Source organism: Dermacentor albipictus, chromosome 10, assembly GCF_038994185.2.
Source record: "Dermacentor albipictus isolate Rhodes 1998 colony chromosome 10, USDA_Dalb.pri_finalv2, whole genome shotgun sequence".
NCBI classification, from domain to species: Eukaryota; Metazoa; Arthropoda; class Arachnida; order Ixodida; family Ixodidae; genus Dermacentor; species Dermacentor albipictus.
In genome coordinates this window covers 7,120,025-7,147,475 of record NC_091830.1, presented here as the reverse complement: position 1 = coordinate 7,147,475, position 27,451 = coordinate 7,120,025, and the positions used below count along the sequence as shown (strand labels likewise).

At 42.0% G+C, this 27,451-nt stretch overlaps 1 protein-coding gene across 3 annotated transcripts in view; it reads left to right on the top strand.

Moving 5' to 3' along the window:
• LOC139050657 (venom metalloproteinase antarease TserMP_A-like) overlaps positions 1-27,451 on the top strand; it is a 265,847-nt gene that overhangs the window by 219,771 nt on the left and 18,625 nt on the right. The window contains exons 1-8 of one of the 3 annotated variants that reach the window (XM_070527248.1): positions 12,637-12,757; positions 13,514-13,655; positions 14,883-15,052; positions 18,546-18,638; positions 22,103-22,226; positions 24,228-24,296; positions 25,106-25,227; positions 26,886-26,957. In XM_070527248.1, coding sequence (XP_070383349.1) covers positions 13,577-13,655; positions 14,883-15,052; positions 18,546-18,638; positions 22,103-22,226; positions 24,228-24,296; positions 25,106-25,227; positions 26,886-26,957 — 729 coding nt within the window. In that variant the 5' untranslated portion in view covers positions 12,637-12,757; positions 13,514-13,576. Of the gene's footprint in view, positions 1-12,636; positions 12,758-13,370; positions 13,431-13,513; positions 13,656-14,882; positions 15,053-18,545; positions 18,639-22,102; positions 22,227-24,227; positions 24,297-25,105; positions 25,228-26,885; positions 26,958-27,451 lie in introns of those variants that run through there. The other 2 variants (XM_070527246.1, XM_070527247.1) reach the window with 2 other exon arrangements.

Below are 27,451 nucleotides of genomic sequence, written 5' to 3'. Positions count from 1 at the left end.
GAACGTTCATAAGCTCTTGCTGAAAACTGAATGTGCATTTGAGAAAAAACAAGTATATTAGTAAGACTTGCGTATGCTTGCGGAGAAAAATAAATATTACAGCGATAACACAACGAGAAGAAGCACGTCAAAACAAGGCTCTTCTAATACAGGGCTGTGGAAGCAAGTTATTGCTTCCGGCTTGTCGGGAGATCGTATCGTTCTTGCTAGAGATCTTAATACGCCGGACGTGTTGCTGTTAAAGCGGGTTGACAGCCGGTGTGTTTAGAAGTAAAATGCATCTACATACTGTGAATTGAGAATGACAACCAATGTGCTTGGTCGAGCACTATATGTATACTTACCTTCTCGTGGCAACAACATTATTGATTTATTGTTCTGCAATTCTCAGATACTATGAATGAAGATCAGGACGAAGAATTTCGCATAAAAGAGCAGGAGCGCTGAGTGTTTCTGTAACTCGTTCATTTTCTTGACTAATATATTGATGCGGATTTTTCAGACGTGTAATAAAAAAGTTTCCTGCGACAGTAGAGTTTCCAACAAAATATACTAGAAGGTAATGTGGTGTTAAAGTCTCCGGAAGCTGTTCGTGTGCTTGCTTAGTCCATGTGGGAATGGTGGGTGGAACAAAGATTTGCCTGAAATTCGTCCTTCTAGATTCAATCGGTTTCCTCACTTGGCGAATTTATCATTTCCTACAAATGTTGCTTTACACATGCAACAATTCGCAATTATTCAGCATAAGTGCTGACACTTAGTGAACTCTAAAGTTGAGAAAAATATTATTGCTTTGAAACTGATAAGAAGACGCATGTAAATAGCACCACAAGACACAACACGGAACAGATTCGGTGTACCATCCATCGTGCCCATGGTGGCTTAACATCCGCAGTACTAATTTACTATATATTTCTTTGCTCTTCGATTTCTGATTGACGTAGCCGCACATGTGCATAGCATTGCTTATGAAGCATTAGCTCAGCTTTACGGTATAATTTTCAATATTACATTTTATTTCCACCGATAGCCAACATTCTAGTTGTGGGTACACATGAATCTGCATTACATGCCAGTCAGAGGCAAGAACTGTCCGAAAATAAAGGACTAGCGATAGATCGAGCATTGCACACCCGTTTATTACAATTGAAAAAAAGAAAGCAACTGCTTGCATGAACTCGTGACATGTAATCTTGCTAATCATATATTGCCACCTAGACTTTCTCATGCTGCATGCCACGTGATGAATGCAAGTATTTTACGTCATTGTGCAAAACGCAGTTGTGGCACAAGTTTGATTCGGTCTGAACTGCTCACACTTCGTAGCCGATCTTTCTTTCTTTCTTTCTTTCTTTCTTTCTTTCTTTCTTTCTTTCTTTCTTTCTTTCTTTCTCAGACACAGTTTAAGGAGGGTTCGAGGCTAAAGGCGAAAGAGCACCTGACAAGGGCCCCGGCCCCCTTGCACAATATACACAGACAAAATACGTCAACAAAGTTCAGTCAGACAGACATCATAGGTTTAGACAGTGGGCAATATTAAAAAGGGAGACTAGTCACTGCTCGAATATGAAGTCAGCAAATAATTGGTACAAAATATTTACATACGCAACATAATGTCTGCAACGTAAATACAGAACACAGCAATTCATTTATCAGTCAGCACGTTCAACAACATCATTCATAGCCAAGGCACTCATCACAAAAACCAAGACACAGAAACCAAGCACAATTTCACAGTCGTGTATCAAAATTGCACTAGCTGAGAGGAGCATGGCAAGGGAGAACAAAGCGCACTTTTTGAGGTAATTTACAATAATGAAAACATAAAGTCACTGTTCAATAGAAACTTCCTACAGTATTTCTTGAATGTATGTACACCGTTATTAAAGTCGATTTCCATATCTCGTCTATTTAGAGCATTCTTTATTTGAAAAGATAATGCTTGCCTTCCATAGTTGGTTCTAACTTGCGGCATTTTTCGTTTTGGGTTTCGGGTACTGTATGAACTTGAGCTGGGCACTGCGGAAATATGTAACTTGTATTCATTGATCCATTGCAATAGCTTAAGGTAGTACACCTGGTCAGCCTTCAACATGTTATATTTGGTAAATAACGGCTGTGTTCTCAATAACTGCTTGTTGCCTTTAATATTTTCCAGTATGCTCAAAATTTGCTTTTGTAATACATTAAGTTTGTAGTAGTTAGTAGCTGTTATTGTTCCCCAAGTCAAGATTCCATAGCTCATTCTAGAGTAAACCAGTGAATAGTATAGTGCCTGCTTTAAACGTTTGGGTATTAGATATTGTACTCTGTAAATGCACCCAATGGTGCGAGAAAGGCTTGATTTTAGTTGAATAACGTGAGTATTCTATGAGAGGTTGTAGTTAAACCAGACACCTAAAAACTTTTGTTCAGTAACCTGTTCCAGCAAGCGTCTTTCAAATCTAATATTAACCGGGTAGCAGCCATGTTTATTAATTGGCTTAAAAATGACGTACTTTGTTTTATTTATATTTCGACTCAAGCGATTTCTTTGAAGCCATGCAGATAACTTTAATAAGTATATAGTCAACCGATGGTTGGCTTATGCATCTTTCAGCGTACTTTTTGATATGAAATGCTTCTGCGATTTCACGTGTTAGTTTATTATTATCTGAAAACAAAATGTCAGTGTTAAGAAATATCGGATCACAATGACATAGAATGCAGTGGTTCGACAAGTGCGAATGATTTTTTTTACCAAGAGAACGCTCATGTTCTTTTAGACGGGTGTTTATGCACCGACCGGTTTGTCCTACGTACATGTTGCCACAGGTCAATGGAAGCCGGTACACAACACCTATTCTGCATTTTGTGAATTTTTGATCGTCTTTTATACCACAGCTGCATTTTTTTACCTTATTGTCTAATTTTTTGGAAATAGCTTGGCACAGTTTTTGCACCTTGTTAGGAGCGCTGAAAACTACTTCAACGCCATACCGGCTGGCAACATTCTTTAGCCCATGGGAAAAATAATGTACGTAAGGTACAACTGCAAGGCGTTTTTTGTTCGTGCTATGCCTGTTCCTTGAATCTGTATGTTGTACACCCCTTACTATTCTTATTACCTTTTCGGCCGCTCTGACTATAATGTGTTCCGGGAATCCCACCTAGGCTAGTCTTGTTACCTGATTAGCAAAGCTTTCTTTTAGTCGGTGGCAACAAGATTTTGCTAACGCTGTCCGAAGGCAAGACACTGCAATTCCGCTTTTTACAATCTTCGAATGTCCTGATTTGAAGTGTAATATGGGCTTTTTTGATCTAGGGCTGTACATCCAGCATGTGTGATCGGGTAGCAATCGCAGAGAAGGATCTAGAAATTGTAGTTCATTTTCTTTAGCAATCTCGTGGGTAAACTTAAGGCCTAGGCCACATTCGTGGAACACTTTCAGTACATTAACCACATTACATCCATGTTCATTCCCATCAAAAATAACCAAAAAATCATCAACAAATCGGAGAATTTTTGCCAAGCTTCCTAAAGCACTGCGAATACTTTTGTCAACATGAGCTAGAAAAATGTCGCTTAGTATTGGCGCTACCTTCGCTACCATGTAACTGTTAGAGCATCGCAGCAATATTTTTTCTCAGCAACTTAACTCATGAAGCCCCAAAAAATGTCATCTTGCAGCGCTCAGTACAGTCATCGGTGTAGCTGCCCGGATTGTAAGTAACGATTAGCAGAAAACATAAGATCATAGCCGTCACTTCTGAAGCATGAAGGTTTCTATACAATCAACATACGCAGACTTCTACGGCTGTGACGGCTGTCTGTTTCCGAAGGCTTTCATCCTACCTAATAACTACGACTGTAAACAAGAGCGTCAAAAAGGGAAGGTTTGTCTAGCACAAGAAATGTCAGAATTTTCAGCAAATGGAGGGCCGAACTCTCTTGTTTTTCAGTTTTAGCAGCTGCGGCTGGCCTTTGAACTTCGTCTGTTTGTAATGTACACTTAAAATGAGTGCTAGTCAGAAACGACAAAATCTTTGCGTGCGTTTGCTTTAAACGAAATGTAAGGTATGACATCCTTATATGCCCGTAACAACGCTAGACACCAGCAGTATGCGAAAAAATACGCCACATTACCTGTTCTTGATTTACCAAATGCTGGAATCGTGCAATTAGTACTCTAGCAAGACGCCACTGTCAGTGAAATCCAGTATTTCCAGCCATGATTTGCAGATAAAACTTAGATGATCAAATAATTACGAAAATTAAAACGCTGGTGTGCACTTGGAACCTGTGGAACAATATGGTTAGTATGAAATTATGTGCTTGCTGCAGCCACATAAGAAGACACTGCCATTCGCTGGCCCAGTAAACGTTGTCCACGACTGCGACTAACTGTCACTGTGCCGCTGCGGTAAACTTTCGTGAAGCAATTCAGAATCAAACCCAATGCTTTTGCTAAAGGGAATATATTGTTACAGTGACCGGCAGGTGACGTGCTGCACCATGACATCGGTGCTACGCTTCGCTCAATCGATAAAACTGTTTTCAGAAGTACGAATGACAAAGGAATCAATTTTATGAACTAGCAATCTTTTACGCTCTTAGCCGAGCAGACTGGAAGAATTTCATAGTGGACATCAAATCTCAGCTGAGAAAAACTACGGAGCGTTGTCTGCGCGTCCTTTCGTAACCTCCATGACTTCTCTGAATTTGACTATATTTTTTAAAAGCTATACCAGCCTAACCTATGTACTGTGCTCTTTGTTAAAGCAGTTCGCCTTCATTATGAAGTGAACACAATTTTAAGGAAACGTTAGTTACCTGCGAAAATAAGTGATGCTAAAACTGCAACATTTTATGTTTAGTTGAATTCAAATGAGGAATTTGAGGCTTTTGATAAGGACACTCTACGACCACTCCACAACCGCAACGTGTTATCCACACACAGGAACGCGTTCTGTTGTACCGGTATTTTTCCAGCTCAGAAAATGATTACGATGAGTCAGAATAAAGGTAGCAATGAAGCATTTAAATTTCAGTTTTGTTTTTGGAAAACAAACTTCACACATAATGCCGATTTGAAAGAGCGGAGGTGTATTTTTCCACGCAATCCCAAGAGATATAGAAGATTTGAAGTTGAGCCGAAATGTATCCTGTTTTAGCGCTAATACACCAACGCTGACTGGCTGCCGAAAGTAGCGAACCATTTAGGGAACACCAGATTCCCCCTTAACGTCGTAGAGCAGCTCACAATATATATGTAGAAACTTAGGAATTGCTTCATGATGCACCATAACGCTCGACCACTGCTGCAGTCTCATAGTCATCATACATGACATGCAACATTTTTTATTTTTTGCGGTTTGCATTGTGCCTACATCATGTACTTCTACTGTCTTTCCTTTCATATTGGGTGCTTGTGTATGACATGGGATTTACTCTAGCTTAAAAGGGCGTGGGACAATGGTACTCGGCACTTGTCTGTAGTGCACTTTTTTACCCATTATCGCTACGTGGAGAGACAGTTCCTTTGTTGCCGAGGAGCTCTTGGTTCTTCGGCACTGTGATTTAAAGGTGATGTAAAGACTGTCACGTAAAGGTGTAGGCCCAGTCTGTGTGGCTGTCACAAGCTCTCAGTTTAGCCAAGAGATTTATCTTTCCCTCAGCAAAATGTCACTTCAGTTGTCAGCGGTTGATGGCCGTGGCCTACATCTCCAACTCATAGCTAAGGTTACTGTACCAAGCACGGCTTGCAACGGCTGACCTTCTTTTTTTTGTCTGTGTTCTTTTTTGTTTGTAAGCGAGCTGCCAAGTAGCTAGAAATATCTCTTTTGACGCTTTTTTAGTCATGATTCTGAATATCTACGAAGGAACATCCTATACACCCACACTATATAGTTTTGCTACATTGAAATGAATTATAGAGACATCTGTGGGGGCCTCATTGCGCTAGAATAACCAGCTCCAACCAGTGGCGTAGCCAGAAATTTCGTTCGGGGGGTAGTGGTGGGGGAGGGGAGGGGGCTCACGTTGCAGTTCGGCCTCCTCCTTATATAATTTGTCGGGAGACCAGACATGAATAATAACTGCATTGCAATTGCCAACAATGCTGCAAATTTTTGAACGCTACGCACTCTCAAGACAAGCAATATATGTAATCTTTCATAAAAGAATACACTAGTATGTCCCAAAAATAGTGCCTGAAATAACTGATATCAATGCTTCCAGGTTTTTTGTCTATTTAATAAGTACAAAATATCACACGAACTTTAGAACTGCATCAGTTCGAAACCAGCAAAGCAGTGCATGCCGAGTATATGAAAAATGTAAAGGCCGTGAATGAACAACTTAAGGACAAATATTTTAATGAAACTTTGTCATTTAGGAACCTCGCTTCCATTTTTGTACATATGCAACGGCGAGGCGAAAATCTCAATGAGGCTGTTTTTGTTCCAATGTATTGCGCAGGAGCAGCTGTCACCCGTCGTGTATTGTAATTGCACAGAAATTGTAGTCGCAACAGAGATCACATATAAAAAGCAGAGTTCGGCAAAATATATGAGGGTGAGTCAAATGAAAGTGAGCCAATGCGAATATATGAAAAACGGGGTACCTTATTGAAAAGTAGTCTCCATGAACATTGAGACGTTTGTCCCACTGACTAAAGAGTAGCGTGATTCCTGTCTCATAAAGCTCCTTGAGTTGCTGCTTCAAAAAGTCTGTAACTGATTCCTTCACGCCATCGTCGGACACGAATCTGATTCCCTTGAGCTGTTTCTTCAAATGCCCCAAATTGTGGAAGTCGCAAGGCGACAGGTCTGCGCTGTACGGTGGATGTTGCAGCATTTCCCACTTGAACTTTGCCAGCTTTGTTTAACCACATCAACAAGGTGGGGATGCGCATTATGGTGGAGCAAGATAACCCCACTCGTCAATTTTCCACGTCGTTTGCTCTTGATTGCGACCAAAGCCTATCCGGCGTTTCACAATATCGGCAACGATTGATAGTCTCTCCAGGTTTAGCGAATTTGATCAGTGATGGCCCCTGACGATCGACAAAGAAAGCCAACGACAACTTTCCGGTGGAAATGACGGCCTTTGCTTACTTAGGAGGTGGTTAATTCGAATGTTTCCACTGTAAGCATTGCCGTCGTGTTTCAGGCTCGTAATAGTGGCAGCATGATTCGTCCCAGGTGACAATTGCAGACAAGAAGTCGCCACCCTCATTGATCATACCTGATCATATGAGTCAAGGCAGCGCCGTACCTCTCCGTCTTCTGGCGGTGGTTCAAATTCTTGGGCATCCATTGCACACACAAGAGCCAAAAACCAAGATGTTCATGAATTATGGTGGGGGCCTAACCGTGACTGATGTTCACACGTTCTGCCAGTTCATCGATGCTTATCCTCCGTTCTTTCTAATCAACTCGTCAACCTTTCCAATTATGCTGGGGGTAATTTCACGGTGGCTTTGGCCTGGTCTTGGATCATCTTTGCAACTTTCACGTCCTTCTTTGAATCGTTTGCTCTAACGCTTCACAGTGGCCAATGAAATGCAATGTTCAACGCACGCGGCAGCCATGCGGCGACGAATTTCTTTTTTGGAAAACACTTTCAGCTGTCAAAAAAAACAACTCACGACACCAAGCTCTTCAACTTTTGGAGCGTCCATTATGTCACGCAACCATGTTCAACCCAGTGAACACTTATCCTCAGAATACATATCCTCACACCTGCCTGTCACTTTTGCAAATGAGAGGTGCCTGTATGCTATACGCCCATGCCTCTCAGATAATGAACCGAACCATTATTGCGTGGAGTGGGTTGGCTCACTTTCATTTGACTCACCTTCGTACATTAGAAATGCCAATATACAATGCAATATACTAATGCGAAGTTACAACTTGACAGAAAGGGCAGAAAAGTGTCACTGGAAACAAAGTTCACTACACGTATACACAAAGCCTCGCAACAAGATATTCAAATGTACGTATAAGTATCCAATAAATCTACATATGTAAGAAAAATTCGCTGTATAGACTGCGTCAAAGAATGCAAATAAATATGTTGGGCAATCACAGATTCACAGATCACAGATCAATGCACCTTTAGCGTCAAGCGTTTATGACAACATTAAACCCCAAAAGTTCCGGAACTGAAAATCTGAAGCACGACTTTGAAAAGGTCAATGCACCTTTCACATCAAAAGCTTATGTGAACTATATACCCATAAAGTTTCGGAATTGAAATCCATGCACTCCGTATATTACGCGGCCTCTGCGAGATGCCGCAACGAGCCCGCTCGCCATCAAAACGCCCTTGAAACTGCCTGCTTGAATGGGGCTCCTTGCGTTACGTGACTTCCGGTGCATGGGCGTCGCCGCGAAATCTAGCCCTAGTTTCAGATGTTGGTGCTGGAATGTCTTTTCCAGCGTGAAAAATACATTCTACACAAAATCCAGAATAATTTGCAACGCCGGGGGTTGTCTTATTCGGCGATGCATGAAAGCACGAAAAAATTTTGTTGGGGGGGGAGGGGAGGCTGGAGATCCATAACCCCACCCCTCCTTGACTACGCCCCTGGCTCCAACATTTGTTACTTCTATTCCCAACGGCCCTGTAGTTGATATAGGTCAGTCCACTGCGGTGGCTTAGCGCCTATGATGTTGCGCTGCTTAAACATGAGGTTGCGGTACCAAATCCCTGCCGCGGCGGCCCCATCTCGATGGGGGCGAGGACACCCGTGTGCTGTGCATTGGGGGCAGCTTAAACAAACCGTGGTGGTGAAAATTAATCTGTAGTCCCCACTACGGCATGCCTCATAATGATATCGTGGTTTTGGCGCGTAATACCTCAGAATTAATTCATTAATTCGTTCATTCATATAGGTCTGCGTACGAGCAGTCATAAACACAAAACAGTATCGTTATAAGAAGTGCACTCAGTTTTCAACAATGCGGCATGTCTTAGGAACAATAAGTAAATGACGCAATATACATATATTAGAGCTCTATTAGTGTTTTGTGGTTGCTGATTGATAATGGCAGCAATAAATATCTTTGCTACTATTGAACTCTGAGGTAGGCGCGTGTGTACTTAAAGAAAGCACCAAAGACTCGCTTCATATAAATTACAACACGTGCGTTGGATTTATACAGCTTTTTTCAGCTTTAAGTGGTTTGCCTGCAAGCACGCTGTGCTTCAAGTGTTTAGCGAATACAGTAAATGTGACTACATTTTTATAATGCGAGTCTCACTTCTCGACAAGCTTATGTAACGGCTCCGAACAGAAGTGCATAGAAGGGCTTTCGTGGCTCTCGATGACGTTTGCAAGGGGAACAGTCTGGCATCATGCTCTCCATAAAAATCATGCTAGTAAATTTGACAGTCCTCACGCGGGCTTACGCGTTGCCCCGAATGAGCGATAGTTCTGCTCACTTTCTGTTGACGTGGCCACTGCGTTCATCTGAATTCGCGGCGCCTACGTTGCCATATCGTGGATAGGTCAAAGCAGATTGAAGCGTGAAGGCTCCAACGTGAGTTGACACAACGAAAGAAGGGATCGCACGGAATTGTGGTTAAAGCTGATATTGTCACCATGGCGCCAAGTGATTTATTCAATAAGCAATAGTTCTTCACCCGTATTCCTTTTTACAATTAAAGAGCATGGCTAGCATTTTAGCCATTTAGAGAAAACACATGACTGCGAATAATTTGAATGTTGATGTGAGCTGAATTCATGTGTTTTTTCAAGAATTTATCCCAAGATTTCTTGAAGTTTGTTGAACCAGAATGCCTCAACCAATTTGAACCACTTGTGTGCTTGAGAGAATATTAAGCTTCTCGCGTCAACCAAACATTAGCTGGCATTATTATTCTCTTATAAAGCTGCAAATATTTCTATATTCTAGCTAAAAACAAAGAACAGAGGAAAAAGATCGTGGTCTAGTGTCTCGAGCATCGGGCTCTTGTAGTGTGGTATTGAGGTTCGATCCCCCATCATCAGGGACGTAATTTCTGTATTTTCCGTGCATGAGCTTTTCGGCAATAAGAGCAGCAGCAACCCGCCGGAGCAGCAGCACCGACGATCACGGAAGTCCAGGCCCCGCGGTGGCACAGCCATGCCATGCGAGTATCGCGTCTGAATAGCTGAGCGCTGTACAGGTGCTCGGCGATTGAAACGCAATACCCGCCGCGCATGGCTAGAGGTGCTTCCACCCCCCCCCCCCCCCATTGAGCGGCCACAACACGGAGCTGACGCAACGTGTTATATGCGATGAAAGCAAGGGCCTTTGTGACAAACTGTGACTCAATTTGGTGCCCCAGCGATGAAACAGTGCTCACCTGTAGCGCAAAAAAGCACCGGTCGCCGTGCGGTCTCATTGTCATGTTTGAATTGCTGAGCACTTTAGCAGTCCTTGCGGTGACGTTCGCATAAAACGTGCGCGTGGATTTGCCTGAAGAAGCGACTAATTTGCGTCAGTCGCCACAGTAATCGAAAACTGGATTCCAAAGAGCTCCTAGAAAGACCTTGAGAGCTCCAGAAGTTGTAGGTCATAGGAAGCTGTGCTCCCCATTTTTCTACTTGTGGGTGATTTGGGGCCTGTTTGAAGCCTCCATAAAGACTATGAAAACGGTCTAGAATTTTAACCCTCTGTTAATTGGCCTCTAAATCACTCGGAGCTCGAAATGTTATTATATAGTCGCAGCTGAGTACCGGTCTGCGATGACCATACAGCCGCAAATACTTTTTAAAGGTCGTAATAGAAAAGAGGCAGGCCTTTTGTAAAAGACTACACGGCCGCCATGGTTTGTCACCAGCTTTCACTACTCTCTCCACTGGTGTCGCCTCCTTGCCGCGTACCCTCACCAATTTTATGCAGTGCACCTGAAGTAACGGGTCGCCATCTACAGAACAGAAGAAAGGCTCCTCTACTGTACGCTGTAATCACCTTCCACGTCATGCCTACTGAAGGCAAGCTTCGAGAAACTAGCAGGACAGCCTTTAGACGAGCCTCGGCGAATACGATTTGGTGATTTCAAAACCAAGAATTCTAGGGCCGCTCAGCCTGAGAGCCGCTCGCACTAAAAGATTGTGATAGTGCTGTACGCGCACAAGCCGTCACACGATCTGCAGAGGGTTGTTCACAGGGCCCACATTAGGCCGCTGCTCACTGCCCCAAAAAAGCTTGACAGCCTGTGGCAAAAAGTGAATCCCGAGACTGAGAATAAAGAAATCCACCTCCATTCCACCCTGTGAAAGTGGATGTACAGCGAAGCTGGTGCGGAGATTAGGCAAGTATCACCACCCCAACTGACGTTAGACGACGTTACGCAAGCACCTCCACCCCAAGTGACGTACGTCACGCACGCACGCGTCTGTGGGAAAGTACAGCATACATCATAATTCTTCTAGGCCGTCCGCCAAACGCAAGTGCCTTGTTGAAATAAAGGAATATTTAAAAGCAAAATGAGTCAGAATGTTCGTAGCGTACGACTTACGTACAACCTACTGACATGATAGCATCGGATTGTAATTCGAACATACGAGAAAATATAATTCTCTTACGCGGAAACTCAAGCACAAGTCCCTTTTACGGCTGTCATTTGGGATGAGCACGCCATGTAAAATCCCAACCAACTAAGGCAGACAGCTGCGCTGTAGGAAAGTTGCGAAACGTAGACTGCAGTTTGTCAAGTGTACTCGTAAAATTGTTCACCAAATTCCTCTTTCCTGCGCACGTGTTCATGTCGGACAAACGGGACGCTAATGAAGTCAGTAAGCAAGAAAAAGATAGCCATCTGTCATTGCATTGCGTTGAATCTGGTTGTTCAATAATTTTTAAAGATTGCATCATAGGGTCAAAATAGCATGATGAGCACACAGGACTGGTGTTTGAAGGCTTCCACACCCAAGAATGGCAATGCATGCCTAAGCTTTCCTTCCGTTTCGCTTCTTCTGCCAATGGATATTGTTCTGCACTAGCCCGTGTAAAGTCTGGTGTGCCGCAAGGTTGTGTGCTTGGGCCGATTTTCTTCCTTATTTATATGAATAACATAAGCAGCAACCTTACTTCTACTACTAGACTATTTGCCGACGACTATGTTTACAGAAAGATCACTGACCCTTTTGATGCTAATGCCTTGCAATCCAATCTTGACGGGGCAATGCCCGGCTATTCAGAAAAAAATTGTCTTTTGTTCGGCTTATTTATACGTCTTGAATATTGTAAAACCGACAATTGTAAATTTTGTGAATCTTGAACCTCCCCACGTCACTTTGACGTAGTGAGGTTTTGCAGTTTTATGACGTCGCGTAACAGACAGGCGAAATAGGCGCAGCCCGAAAACGCTCGACCAATATCAGAGAGCTAGGGGCGAAAAAGGCATGGAATCATAAAGTATTATTTATATTTCGTTCAGTCTTTTCATGCGTAATGAGTGTGCACGTATCATATCAGTTGGGACGTCTTCGCGGTTTTCGCGATGTCACGTGGAATACAGGCGACGTGGGGTGGCCCAAAAAATTTTTGACGCAGTGACATTCAAACATTTGCTATGGGAATCTAACGGCCAACGCAAAAGCGAGTTAAATTCCGAGACCATATCACTGAGGTGGACTGCTGCTCTGCGCAGCTCCGAACTCGACGACCAACTCTGGGCCATCCAACAGGCCTGCGAGGTGGCGCTAAGACAAGATCTCGACGTCCCGTCGTGGAAGACCTGAGCCTGTGTCACCGAAAACTTGCCGGGCAATTCAGTGAAGTTAGTACGAACCAATCGCGGAGGCCTGCTTGAAGAATTGTAATAGGAAAGTTTGGAATAGCTTTAAGTTATAACGCCGCTGGCCCCAAATCTAGAAGTGTTCTGTCATGGTCTCACACAAGAAAAAATGATTGAACTGTTGAGTTCTAGTACGCCAGCAATGACAGGGATGTTTTGTGTTGCTGCTTTGTATTGTTCCTAGAAAGTCACGGGTGATATTAGAACTTGACCAGTTCACTCCTGTAACAATCTTATCTACGTCATAGGTGCTTTAACCCTACGTAAAGCACGTAGGGACCAAATTGAGCAATGACTTTTCTTTTTTTTGTGCTGTCATGTATGTAGGATTGCAAACAATGGCTAGGTAGAACAATCATCGTCCTTTTAATTTAAACCAATCCACGAAAAAAAGAGCGAGTGGCCTTGCGCAATTCCAAGGGTGCGTGGATAGTCGTGTATACTTGCGCACTTCGTCGCAGATCAACCAATTGTCTTGTCATTTGGCGGTGTGTGACCTTTGGCCGTGTGTGGTTGTGTGACCTACGGTATATTTTGTCGGTGAGACATTTTGCGTCGTGGGGTTGCCAGGGCCCCATGAAACAGCTAGACAAAACTGTAAGACTTATAAATGACGCCAGCTGACGCGCAGGTAAACAAGTTCCGAAAGTCGTCCGTAAGTAGTGACGTAAAGGTCAACTTTCTGGCTTTATAGAATCGCAGTAGGGTATGTTGTAAAGGAGGATGTTCTTTCTGCAGCAAACTTGGTATAAATTGACGGCTGAAACTTGCGCACGAGCAGAACACCACCACCCAACTTTTATGTCCGACGATCAAGGACCGGTAAAAAGAATGCTCTCCATCATCGTATTACTGCAATTCGTTCTCTGGTGCAATGCAGGTAACGGTGATCACATCATGATATTGATTTACTCCGGCACCAATATACCAATTTCGTAATAATTTTGAGCATATATTAGCATTCGTAATGTTTATTATAAATATACACTAGAGACGTGCTTTTTCTGTGCCCTCTTCTGCATATGTTTTGAGCACTATCCTCTGAATATTTCAGTGAATACGTTGTGCAGAGAATGTATTTTCGTCCTTTTACTAACCTATTCGGTTCAGCTGAAGTGATTTTTTTTTCATAAGCTGCTATGCTTTTTAGTCAATCTATGTAGCCTGTTAGAAACTCCCTCAGGGTAATTTCACCACTTTCCTCACATAGCACAAAACGTGTCATACGTGATTTCCCGGTATCGTCAGGATGCTGCCATTACGCTTATTGTGTAACAAGGTATTGCAAAACCTGGCTAATATGACCTAATCCATTGTGCAAGTGAGCTAACATTTGCACTACAGTCTATTCCGGACGACTGCATCCCCTGTACACGGCAACTAAAATTGTACAGAGACGGCACGAAGGGTGCTAAATTAAGGTGTACATCAGACGAAGTTCCTTTCAGTTCACTTTATTTTCCTTAAAGACCGCAACTTGGCGGCGTTACATGTTTTGCGTTACTTGCCTTCAGCAGTTGTGATGAAGTCCGGACCCTGGCCGAAACGTCAATAAATTGCTTCCTACGTGCGTCTACATCACAGGATATATATATATATATATATATATATATATATATATATATATATATATATATATATATATATATATATATATATATATATATATATATATATATATATATAAAATCTACATTATTTCACGCGACAGCTTCGCCTACCGCTTCAACAGCATAGTAGTGCTACCAAAAACCAAATGACATCCGCAGTCATGACAGTGTATGGTAAGGTGCGAAAGTGCAAAGCTCTTCAGTGAACTATGGTGCTCTCCAAACCTGATATTCAGGCATCGTCAAGTCTGCTCCATATTTTGAAGGATGCCAGAAAAAGGAATAGAATACACACAATTTTGCCTGCACCGGACGAACTTTCATGAATGACGAGTGAAAATATTTTTACAATTTTATATCTACAGTAAATTTAGCCAACGTTTGTGTCGCTTTATTCTAGACTCATGAGACATTTCAATTTCTTGCCTGACAACTCGAAATTCAGTGTGTAACTTGGCTGCTTCATGCCAGTTTTATCTTTTCTAATTTTCTTGCAGAAGAAACTGACCTTTTCGTCTATCCGAGTATATTGCAAGAACGCTCGGCAGAGGGAAAATTAGTGCTTCGCCTGAATGACAAGATAACATTGAACCTTGAAAAGAGCTCTGTGCTGGCCGACAAACTTCTCTTTGTTACAAGCAGCGAAAAAATGAACCAACTGGAAGCTGTAAGTGTACAAAGTTTCATGTGATGTGTTTCCGCATCAATAAATATCGCGCTGCATGAAAGAGCTCACAAAATTGTGACAAAAGTACACATGCGCGGCAAGTAAGCGGAAGTTTGTCATTTTTTCAGATGAAACTTTTCTTGCCTCTTACTGCTACTTTTCGGGTGTCGGCTTCAGTCTTTCACGGTGGGCTGGTCCTGGAAATAGGGCAAACTAGTCCTGATGATCGTGTGAGCACAAGCGGCCTAAGGTACCGAGTGAAGTACTAAGCGCAAACGTGAGCTGCAACATAAACCTGCCGTCATCAGTACTTTTTGCCTTGCACTTCATCGCCGTCATTCCTTCATTGCCTTGCCGTTGTTATTGTTTCGTCGTCGTCAGCCTGTCGTCGTCATGCAGTGGCGGTCAATATATCGTAGTAATTTCATCGATGTTATTAGGTTGTCATTAATTTATCGTCGTACTATCGTCATCATGCAGACGCCGTCATGCAGTGGCCATCATAGAGTCGCCGTCAATGCACCAGTGTCATCCGGTCCTCGTTATGCCAGCATCGTAATTCGGTCGTTTTAAAGGAATTGTCGCCACTCCATCGTTGTCATGGCTTGGTGCTTTTGCCGTCGTCGTCATCCCGTTTCGGTCCCAACGTCGTCATCATACAGTCGCCGTCACGCCATGTCATCATTCCGGCATCGTCATTTGGTTGCCGAATGATGACCATCATTTCGTCGTTGTCATTTAATGCTCATCATGCCATCGTCATTTTATTGTCATCTTGCTGTCGCCGTCATTTTGTTGTCGTCATTACGTCGTCGTCATGCAGCCATCGTAATGCCGTCGTTGCGTTGCCATCGGGGTCGTTCCTAGTGTCATTATTTTGTCGTATTTATTCCAGTGTCGTCATGACGTTTCATCATTCCTTCGCCTTCATGCTGTCGTCGTTTTTCCATCGTCGCTGTTGCATTGTATAGTACTGCATTCCTGTGTACTTCCAAATGGTTGCTAATAAGAACAGCGCTCCACGTCAACAATTATGGAAACTTCCCTTTTCTCATATAGGATTACCAGCCAAACACTCACAGGTTCATTTGAGTACACCATGCTATTCTTTGAAATTCTTAGCATCGCCTTGGATATTAATGCTCTTTAAAGGAAGCACGGAATAGGAGAAAAATGTATTGTAATATTACTAAGAAGCCGCGCCATATATGCTTGAACTGTGCACTCTTAACATCTTGCAAATATAGCCAAGATGAATGTAGAGTTGGAAGCAAGATTAGAGGTTATAATAAAATGACATCTAAAGTAGAGAAAATAAATCTCAAGCCAGGAGAACTGTGGAAATAGATCTATAGTGCTCTCCAAATGCGGCTGATTCCAGAGTGATTGATACGTTAGCTTTTACCGGGCAACCAATTATCTTAAGTATTCACTTTTGATTTGGTTAAGGTATGAAACTTGAATGGCATACATTCTAAAGGTTTGCCTGGGCTTTGTCACAACACCAAAAAGGGCACAGTGAACAAGTACCCTATTAGCTTCCGACCCGTCATTGTTGCATAGCGTGCACATTATGAGCTTGACAGAATATATATTGATTTCCACAATCGTCGTTTCACGAACGCTGTGTGTAGCGCAACTATCACAAGCAATATTTTTGCGTACTTTGTACACCTTACGCGTGCATGGGAAAATTGGAAACTATAATATTGTCACGTTGTCGGGACGGTGAAGAAATACAATGGCACAATGAAAATCACTAAACTAACGGACTATAGGATGAGCCTATACCCAGCAAAACAAGAATATTGATAGTGGCAATTACACCCGTCGATCGTCGAACATCTTATCTGCAAGTCGAGCGCGTCGGCTTTTAAACATGCCTCGTCGAAAGTTCCAGCGTAATCGCTGGTGTAGCACACAATTAGCGTGGCACATACAATATCATTACGTCATGTTCATTGATGACAGACAATGGATACAACCAGCAATAATATTCTAGAAACTCCTGATACAGACAAGCGCGCATTTCCCTTGGCAATAACATTTAAACAGAGATTGGTTCGTGAAAAATATTTACCGAAATCATAAACAATTGATACGCGTGTCAACATTCACCCTCATTGGGCAGCCTGGTGTGTCTGATATCAGAAAATAACAGTGCGCCAGTACCTTCTGGGGGACTCAGTCTTCTGCCATGAACTCCTTAAAATTTAAAGCAAAACATTCTTAGTGAACTCTCCCTTAATTTCCTGACCATGACTGCTGTGGCTCTACAGCCCGACGTTGTTAGCCAATAAGCAACGAGGCCTGCAGCAACACGCATACTTCTTTCGCGCCAACTCCAAGCAGATCGTTGACGATTCATTGAAAACATTTTTACTCGGCATGACAATTCTGCCAGTCGAATTGGAGGGCAAACCGCGGTAACTGTCATACACACTGGTGAACACCTGTGTGCTAGTTACCGCGGTTTTTTCTATATTTATAGCCACATTGGTCATAGGGGGCAGGGTGTTTTTTCAAGCTGCACTTGCAGCTTTTCTTCCCTGTCTCCCCCAATCTATTGGAAATAAAGATATATTCATATATATTCATATACATTTCTCTCTCTCTCTCTCTCTTTCTCTCTCGTTGAGACGATGGGTGTGTGCGCCACCTCCCGTATCACGTGGGCACGCCACTCTTCACGTACGCGCTCACGGGCGACAGCTTTGTGGCCTTCGATTGTTTTTTGCTACGCTTGATGCTGGTGGTGCTTCGCGCTTCTCGGCCGTTTTGGCTGACCGCTGCGCCAATTTTCCTTGGCCATCTCCCATCGAGATGAACCGTTTCGTTTTCCCGGTTCGCCAAGGCTTCGCTTACACCAATTTTCATTGTGTGGGATCTGCATGATTTTTGTTCAGTCTGTAAAGTGAAAAGCTTGAACCAGCCGGTGCAGGTTCTCGACCAACTGGACAAAGAGCTTTACATAAAAAAAATTTGAGTTCACCTGTAGGTGATCAGAGGCCACGACATGCTGCTTCGTTGTGGCAAGCCTTTTCTAGACTACTGCAGCACAGACATTTGAAGCAGGCAAAAAATCTTGGTGGATGTCTGTAACCTGTCAATGACAGGGATGTCGGTAGGTTTTCTATACGCAGAATAGGAAACCACATGCAGATAACTGTAAGTAAATGTTTGGATGTTGGTATGTTCTCAGCCGATTTAAGTATTGTGAAGGTAAAAGGTTCACATTTACGTGAACAAAATTCAGCTTTTATTACAAGAGTCATGTACTACGAAATACGAACACGGTAAAAAACGATTTCATGCTTTTAATATGTGAACCATCAAAGCGACAGCATTAGCTAGTAAATTTCTTTCAATATTCCATGTAAAACAATTGATGGCTTTTATATAGAAAATAAGTGGGCTAAAAGTATCATGGACATCAAGATGGATACTTTCTCTGATCGAAATGTTACAGGAAGAAAATTAATTTTGTCTGCAGGTGGACACAACTGCCATTCAAAAGACGATATACCACGACACACACTACCAGTCCTCCGTTATTGTGCGCGAAAGAGAAGGAACAACGCAAGTCGTAAGTTCTTTTTGTACGACGTGCCTTCTGGTAGGTACATCATGGTGTCTCTAAAATGAGTCAGGTAAAAGCGCCAATCAGTTTCACGCAGCAGGTAATCGCGAGCAGTAGCTGGATGTACTTTCACGTCGGCTATATATGTATGGCTTCAAACCTCATTGCAGCGGATGTATTAAGAAGATCGAGAATTCCTCCTTGTGAGCGATTACAATACTTAAGATAACCAAACCCGAACTAGCAAAAACAAAGAAACATCGAAGAAGGCCAATCACCGTTCTCATTTCTATAACTGTAGATGTAGTAGTACTCTCTTCATACATGTTCGGCGATGTTACTGTTGAACAGGCTCTAAAAATGAAATTCTTAGAGTACATTTCTTGTTCTTGTATAAAAAACAAGGTGGGCTGCAGAATAGTCGCAGTCACTAAACCATTGGACGAGCGGACTGAATAACTGTAGCTGAAATATTGAGGCGAACTACTTTACGACAAGTACAGAATGGTCTACCCATGCTTGGCACGTTAAACTCCCTGAACAACATTAAAACAAAGAGTGAACTTCAGAACAGGTGCGAAGCGAAACGTCAGTACAACTTAAGCTATTGAGAACAGCCACAAGACTGTGAACAAGGTTACCAATAAAAGAATTCATCATTCACCACCTGACAACTTGAGAGCATCAAATTTTATTGGCTTTAGCAAACTTTCGAATCTGACATTACACCTGAAGTTAATGATCCAAACGACATGCAGAATAAAACTTTGTCAACTACACACACTTTAGAAATAAATATTTTATGCATTTAAGATAAAAAAACATTTCACGACAGAAAAATACTCACGTGATAATTCATAACTTTTCGTGAAGAGCAATAGCAATGCAATTAGGTACAGTATGGGTACAGTGAACCACTATGGACGCTTAAACAGAGTGCTTTCCTTTATTTTATTTTCAGCTATCAAAAACTTTTCAAACTGCTGTAACATCTTTAATAAAAGATGTGCAGATAACAAGCTGACTTGTACATTTAAATACAGCGTAGGGAAAAGAACCGACAGGAACAAGAAAAAACAGCAACAACCGCATGATAACTACAGAAGCATATCTGCATATCTACTACAAAAGTATTCCTTGCAATTGTTTTGATGAGAGGGTAGTAGGCACAAATTTACATTTGGAGAAACAATTGCGCAAAGTCAGTAGGCAAAACCGAACCATATGTCTTTTCGCAGAGAGTATATAGGTTACATATTTACAACTAGGAAGCTTTCTACGAAAATAGGACGATAAACGACAGCGGCTTGGAAAGGACGGGCTAAAGGGACGACCGACAGAAGAACAGACACGCATCAGGAAACCCACTTTCAAGCTCTCAATTGCTGCCGCAGTAAAGCTACGCTAGAAAATGCACAGTCAGGAATGCCTGAGTATGAAGCCTTAATGGCACAGAACTTGCAACGATTTAAACAAGCGTCTCAACATTCAAATTGCACGTGAAACAACACTCCTCAATTGTGGCGCTGAATCTAGTCTGTTCACCTCGTCGTTATCACAATACACGACTTTTGTGCCGCAATACGTGAACTAGTGCTGATCCAAATGATGACAAATATCAAATTTGTAACTGCGAATTCGTACTCCATAACATGACATGACATAGTTAAACATTTCACAACGTCTGCGAATCACTAAAAAACAAGCCAAGCTCGCTGATCAGGACGCATTAGAATGTTTCTGAAGAACCCAACATGCATGTGGCCGGTGAACACAGCGTAGAGAGATGGACTGTTGTAGCGGTATATGCTAGTTTTGTAATACAGTTCTGAAGAAGCACCAAATATTTTTTTGCCTGTATTTACATGACCTGCAATCAGGGCTGAGCAAAGGTACTTTGTAATTGTATCATGATACGATACAAGATACTCGTGGAACAGGTATTTGAGATATAGATAAAAGTTACTACCGCAATTATTGTATTCGACATGACACCTTCCTTCTGTATCTTAGGATACTTCGGTACACTTGCAAATGCTTTATTATAAATTTGTACAGCGTGTTCCACGTAACTTAAGCCAAACATTAAAATAAGCCAGTGCCACGTAGATCGACAGAACCCAGATAATGTTGCTTGCCTCACTCGGAGGTACTCAAATTAATTTTTCATTCCGCCTAAATAGATAATTTTGAACGCCTTCTGCACACCCCTTAACGGTATTACAGTTTACGCAATACCGGATCACCGGACAGGTGTACAGCAGCAACAACACTTGTAGCAACTTTTTTTTGACGCATCCTGTTTACAAACAGCACTAAAGTTGCATAGACCTTTTATATTTACTTATGCTCTTGCGTAAAACGTCCGTTAGCGACATATTTATTGACATACAATTCTTTTACAATTTTCCTTCTACGGGAAAACTTCTGCAGCCCAAAAACGTCTCCTACGTATGACACAAATCGTCGCAGGATACCGCCGCTATTCACACAACAGCCGCTCATATCTCCTATTAACTGGTGATTTGTAGAATCTCCGATACTGTCCAGCACTGCCTGCAATGCATGGGGACTTGGGTGTGAAGATTGCAAGAATTATAAGTTTGTGCCTACCTGAAAGGGACATAAACATAATTGGAAAGGAAATAAGGCTAGATTTCCCGACCCTATGTAAAATTCTGCTGAATAAGGCTATTAGGAAAGCGTTATCCACGCGTTAATCACGCATATTCATTGCCATAACAATAGTTTTAGCGTGTCCGGTATCCTCCTAAGCCCAGGCGCACTGGGCGTGTTACCAAGTGAGTGGAGGCGCAAACGTCAGTGGAATGCACGGGGCAGCAACGCGGTGACGCAGAGCTAGGCCAGGCAAACATAGAGCTAACACAGCAGTAACGAAATTGATTCTATTTTGCTGCTGGTGTAAATTCTCGGCAGCACCATAATCGTGAATCTTTTGTCTTTTCAAATGTTTGAGATGTGTTACACTTGGTCACAGCGATGTTAGCGCTGCGTTTGGCTGATTGAGCTTTGCGCCGCAACGTGACTGCACCGACGAGGTCGCTCATTTTTACTCCGCCACGAACCCGGCAAAACCCCCGGTTCACTTCCGTTTACCGTAATACCGGACACGCAAAAACTATCTAATAAACATTGCTGTGTACTGTTGCCCTGACGACGTTTCTATAGAATTGCAAACGCCCATATGTCTTGGCAAGGCTGCGTTTTCACGGAAGCGCTGTCTTCTAAAAGAAATGAATCAGAGGAAGCTTTTGTTCATTTCTAACTAGCTTTGTTTTGAATAATTAATGAAACAAACCAGGTGAGGCCTCTCATCATTTTTTTAGAAAAGGCTGAACTTTTCTAGTTACCTTCTTTTGTGAATTTGAGTGGGACGTTTTCTGTAATGTCGTCAATTGACATCACCAGGGCTGAAAGAGATAAAAGTGAATTCGTTGGCGATCTTACAGGAAGGCATTGTGAGCAACAATCTCCGAATCAAGCCCGTACCTACAGGAGAGCGTTCCTTGCAAGGGCAAATGTTGCACAAAATCTACGAAGTCAAAGAGACTGACGAAAGGTTCGCTAATTTGGGTAAGCAATTTCTCTCCACTTGTGTACGAGTGCTCTACCGCACGTCTTCTGGAGTTGTCCCGCACTGCCGCCATCGAGGCGCAACTACCTGCCAAAAGTACGGCTACGACCAAGCCGCCCACCTGCCTACCATTTTTAATTCTATCGTTGATGGGTAACCACATCATAGATGCCTGTTGGACTTAGATCACAACAAATTGTAGGTGTACATATATAATGCATCCTTCACGCGTTGTGTGCCGTAGGGCAAACTTTCAATTTAAGAAAAAACACCTTCGTAGGAAAGAGCATAGGAATTATTAGCTTCCGCGCCACTGCAGTGACGTTCCTAGAGCAAAATATACCATTGGAACATGCATGCTTAACTGAGGACATGGTCGGATATATTTGACGAATGTGCAAGGTACAACGAAATTCAAGTCCTCTCTATAAGACAGGATGTCGGTAATTGTATTAATTAAGGCGTTCCATATTAGCTACATGATTCGTAATTAACGAATAATACTTAAATATGCCAGAAGACTGGAGAGTGGTTAACCGAATGTAAGGACAGTTTAAAGCCCTATAACAACTTCCTGATTATGCTCTCATGGAACCGAAGCATCTATTTTCCGATACACGCGTTGCGCTGTGAGCTGTAAATTGTTAACACACATATATCGTACTTTGTTTCTTATACAGGAACTACAGTACCGGGTACGTCAAAATAAAATACCCATATGCGAAGTGAATATCTGCTGTTAGCAGAATGGTAAAATATTTCAGATAAGGACTTCTGATATATATTCTCCAATACAAATTTTCCACGTTATATACTGCACCTGTTCTTCGGTCTTCTGAAGGGTAACGTCCCGCAGAGCCAGTACAGAATGCCGAGGAGTAGGACAAACAGCCAAGCAACATAATCACTTTTTAATATATGCAGTCATTAGTATTTTCGCGAAAGGCTAATGAAGTGTGTTCATGCTAAAGTCGTGCTACCTTCTTTACCCTGAAGCCAAGCTGATTTGCGATACAAACAAATATGAAAACTGGTTCATATGGGAAAGAAGGTATATAACGTGATCGCTTGAGCGAAGTGGTTGATGCTCATAAAGAAAAATTATGCTTGCAATAGCAATAACCATTCTTGAAGTTGAGATTCCCCTATTTTCTCACGAAATGTTATGTTACGTATCACTGCTCAGATACAATATCGCTTTTAAGGGCAATTTTGCTTACATTCCCGAAATTCTATTGCAAATAGCAGTTGGAATGATGCCGGCGCGTGGATTTACAGCTTATAGTTATATGTGTCGCTTATAATTACATTGCATTGCACTTTTGGCTAATCGCTTATACTGTTGGTGCGATATTGCTTTTAAGTTTATAGTTCAGTAAAGGTCTCCTAGTATCGGTCGAAAACTCTAACATTTTCCATTCGGTAAATATAGGCTCTACCTTACCATCTATAATGACATGTCGTTCAATTAAAAACGTGTCATCAGCAAGTTGGACACGTCAGAGCCACCGAATGCTATCACATTTCACACCTCCTTGTCGACATAGTTGACAACCACAGTCTGATAGGTATTGAACTGCTCAATGGGCTCGATAGGTCATGTGCATTACAGCTGTATCTATATAGGATTTGTAAACAACATAATAATCATTTCCTTTGTCAACGATTTTCTCCTAGCTACTGGCTGTAGCATGTGATATACACTTGTTTTACTGTTTATTTAAACAGTTATTAAGTTTGCACAATATAGCATTATGACTGTACAAAGGAAATGTTCGAAAATTGTAGTAAACGATAGTTTTAAATACGACAGGAAAAAATTCACTTGAACGAGAGTGAAAATAAGCCTCAGTTTTTCTCGTTTGGTTATCTATGAAGTGTATGATGATGAATCTGAGTTGATGATAGCTAAAACACAATACTGTGTAAAACGACTGCCCTAATCTCATTGCCTTTTAACCTGCTAGCTTTTGTTTCACTGCCTCACATGCAATTTTCAGAGCCGAGACTCGAGAGCTCATACAGGGGTGACAGCGAATACGGTGGTTCTCGACGTGGGAGGAGGAACGGTAAGAGCACTCTGACACCTTACACCATACATTCTGGAAGCCGTTGTTTAATGTTTACAATCGCTGTGACAGAGGGAAGAAGAAAACGACTAAAGCTTTTGTTATAAATACAGTGTTTTCAATTGCAAGTTGCTGCAATTCACAGTAATTTAGGATAAAGCAACTTGTATTTTACAGTGCTTCAAGTCGGCAGTAGAGAATCTATAGCGTTTCTTTATCTTCGGAGTAAGTTTCTCGACATCATAATAAATTAGGTGCATGTTTATATTGCTATACAACTTTACGAGTGTCAATGAGAATTATTGTATTTTTTATTTCATTTATTACATACCCAAGACCAAATAGCTCCAAGCAGGATTTGAAGCAGAATCAACAAAATATATACAACATGGCGATAACGTTGCAGCATGAATGGAACATACACATACAAAAAACAGCATCTGTGCATACAGTTTATCGTGAGGTTGAAACCGGTTCATTATATTAAATGGGGTACACGGAAAGAAAGAACGCCTATAAATAAAGGCGCTCTTGGTAAAATATGACATCACAAAGTGGCTTTGGTAACATCGTGCATTTCTTGTAGACAACCGAGAAAGATATTCGAGCGACTTGAGCGGAAATATTTGCATAATAAGGACATGGTTTAATATTGACTTTGTGATAAAATTTAGTGCCCGAAATGCAAGCTCATTCAGATGCATAGATATGTGACTCATACATCGTCCGCCAGCACAAAGGTGCATTAATACCAAACACATTTAAAAGTGACACTCACAAACAGTAATGAATCTGATGGGTGTTTTTAGGTGACGGCGGCGATGGTGATGTTTTTATTGTGGAACTTCACGTGCTGTCCGACCGCGCACATCAACGAGACTTTGACACCAACGAGGATTTAATTGGTTACATAGCAGTCATGACCAATGCGGTAAGTACGCTTGTTTTGTCGCAGCTTTAGATTCGTTGTTCCCTCCGCTCTCTCTAGTTTCACGTTTCTCCGTTATTTCGCTACCTTCCTTCACCGTACTATTTGCATCATTTCGCTTCACAAGTTCCCTAACTTTCAGGTGCAGTTGCTAGCGGACCCGCAAATTGTGTTTTGTTTGGCTTCGTTTTTACTTTGTATGTTAATTTAAACAGTAAATGTATTGTGGTTGTATTGGATATCCATCCGCGCACTGTGTTGTGGCAAGCCAAAATTGGCTGTATTGGTTTCTGCTGCACTGCTAATCCTGCTTGAATTTTTACGCCGCTCTTCTGGAACTGAGCTAGGGACAAGCTTGATATCGTTGAATTACTCTTCCAAAAAATTCCTAGAATGACGACCACAGACACAGGAACAGTTCATGTAATAGCAACTGGAAGTTATTGCGTGCTTAGTCATGAATAATCACAGCGCAATTCAACAAATTGCACAAAATAGACACCTTTCAAGCTTTTCGGATGCAACCAAAAACTCCGTGTTTCTTCGTATCCTTGTGCTTTATTTTGTGTCTCTTCTTAATCATGTGCGTAACTTCGCATGCCTTTCTGTTTTGATGCTGTCTCTTGTGTTTTCAGTTCTTTCAATCTTTCAATTTTAGCTTGCCTGGTGAAGAGGAGTAGACAGATTCACCTAAAAGCTTCGGCCTCTCCAGTAAAGGACACTGAAAAGGAACACTAAGCCAGTGCACACTGATGAAGTGTTTCTTTTCGAAGTATATTTTATCTCGTTTATTTATCGCGTTGATTATAAAAACAGAAAATGAAGCATATAGTCTTGTCTTGAATTTCGCACCAAAACCCCTATGTTGTTACCTCAGTGTAACGTCACAAATTTCAAACAATTTTTTTCGTATTTGGGCCAGTGTGGCTGAGGCAACGTTAATGAACATTGCAAAGCTAAGACCTTGTTTCTTTTTGAATCGAATGTAGTCCATCATATCTGATAAGGAAAATTCTGTAGGACCGAACGAACATCGTCAAAATCAGGCCCGTCGGGACGCGCTGGTGCGAAACCTCAAGGTGGCGCCTGCACTCTTCTCTCGTCTGTGCCTCAGTTCTCTCTTATGAAATTTTTTTCGCTATAAGAGCGGCTGTTTTAGGACTGTGGAAGGGTAATTCACTCATACATATCTAGTTATTTCCCTTCAATACCCTTTCAATAAAAAGTGGCATGTGTTTGCAAAACGTGTAATCTTGAAAATCACATTGAAATAGCGAAGACGACTACGATGATCCTTCTGTTTATTTGCCGTTTTAGCCCTAATTGTTGCCAAAGAACTTCAGCAAACATTGCAACCTATGTATAAAAGCTCACTTTCCGAAAAACAAGTAACACGTCAGAAGCTTCCGTCAAATATACTTTTTTCTCTTGCACTCAATTTGACGACTGTCTCAAAGCATCTTCAAGCGTAGCTTGTCGATACAGAAAACTGTTTCATATCCCTCTTAATACAAAAAAAGAAAAAGGTAAACTTGGGGAACAACATTAAAGTTCTAACCACCAGTATTTATTTGCATGCTACGAGCATTTTCGCAAGCGTGATGCATTCATGTTTAGTTATCTATTCTTTCTCAGTACACCTTATGCCATTCTCTATACAGGTGAACTTGAGATATCTCGATATGGCGGAACCGAAAGTACGTTTCCAGCTCGTCGGACTGACAAGAAGGACTGTAAGTACCACGCAACGTTTCCGGAGAGGTGAAAGTGGAAACAAGGGACAGAGAAAGCTGCTAGGCATTATCATTTTTCACGCAATTACCTGATATACTCTAACTCTTCTCGCAAAGACAGGGGCGCGATATTAAACTAATTATCTAGCGCGAACCAGCCAAGAACACGAAAAATATCGCTCAAAATCAGAACCAGCGCTGACCAACAAGTGAAATATATTGAGTAGAAAGCACATTCATCTGCCCACATCAATTCACCATGCACGATGGCCTACACTTACAGAACAGACGTGCAAAATTCAATTTTTTTCGTTCATCAGTTACGCTGTAGCTATGCTGGTGCACCTATTTCTTTTCCGCTAGATACTGCAGATCTCCTTTAGCTTGTGTGTGACACTTTCGTTCGCATATTGCATAAACGCGTGGTTTAAAATGGACCGGCGCTGCTGCACTGCTTGCATCGGAAGGTGCGGAGCCTCGACAGATTATACAGT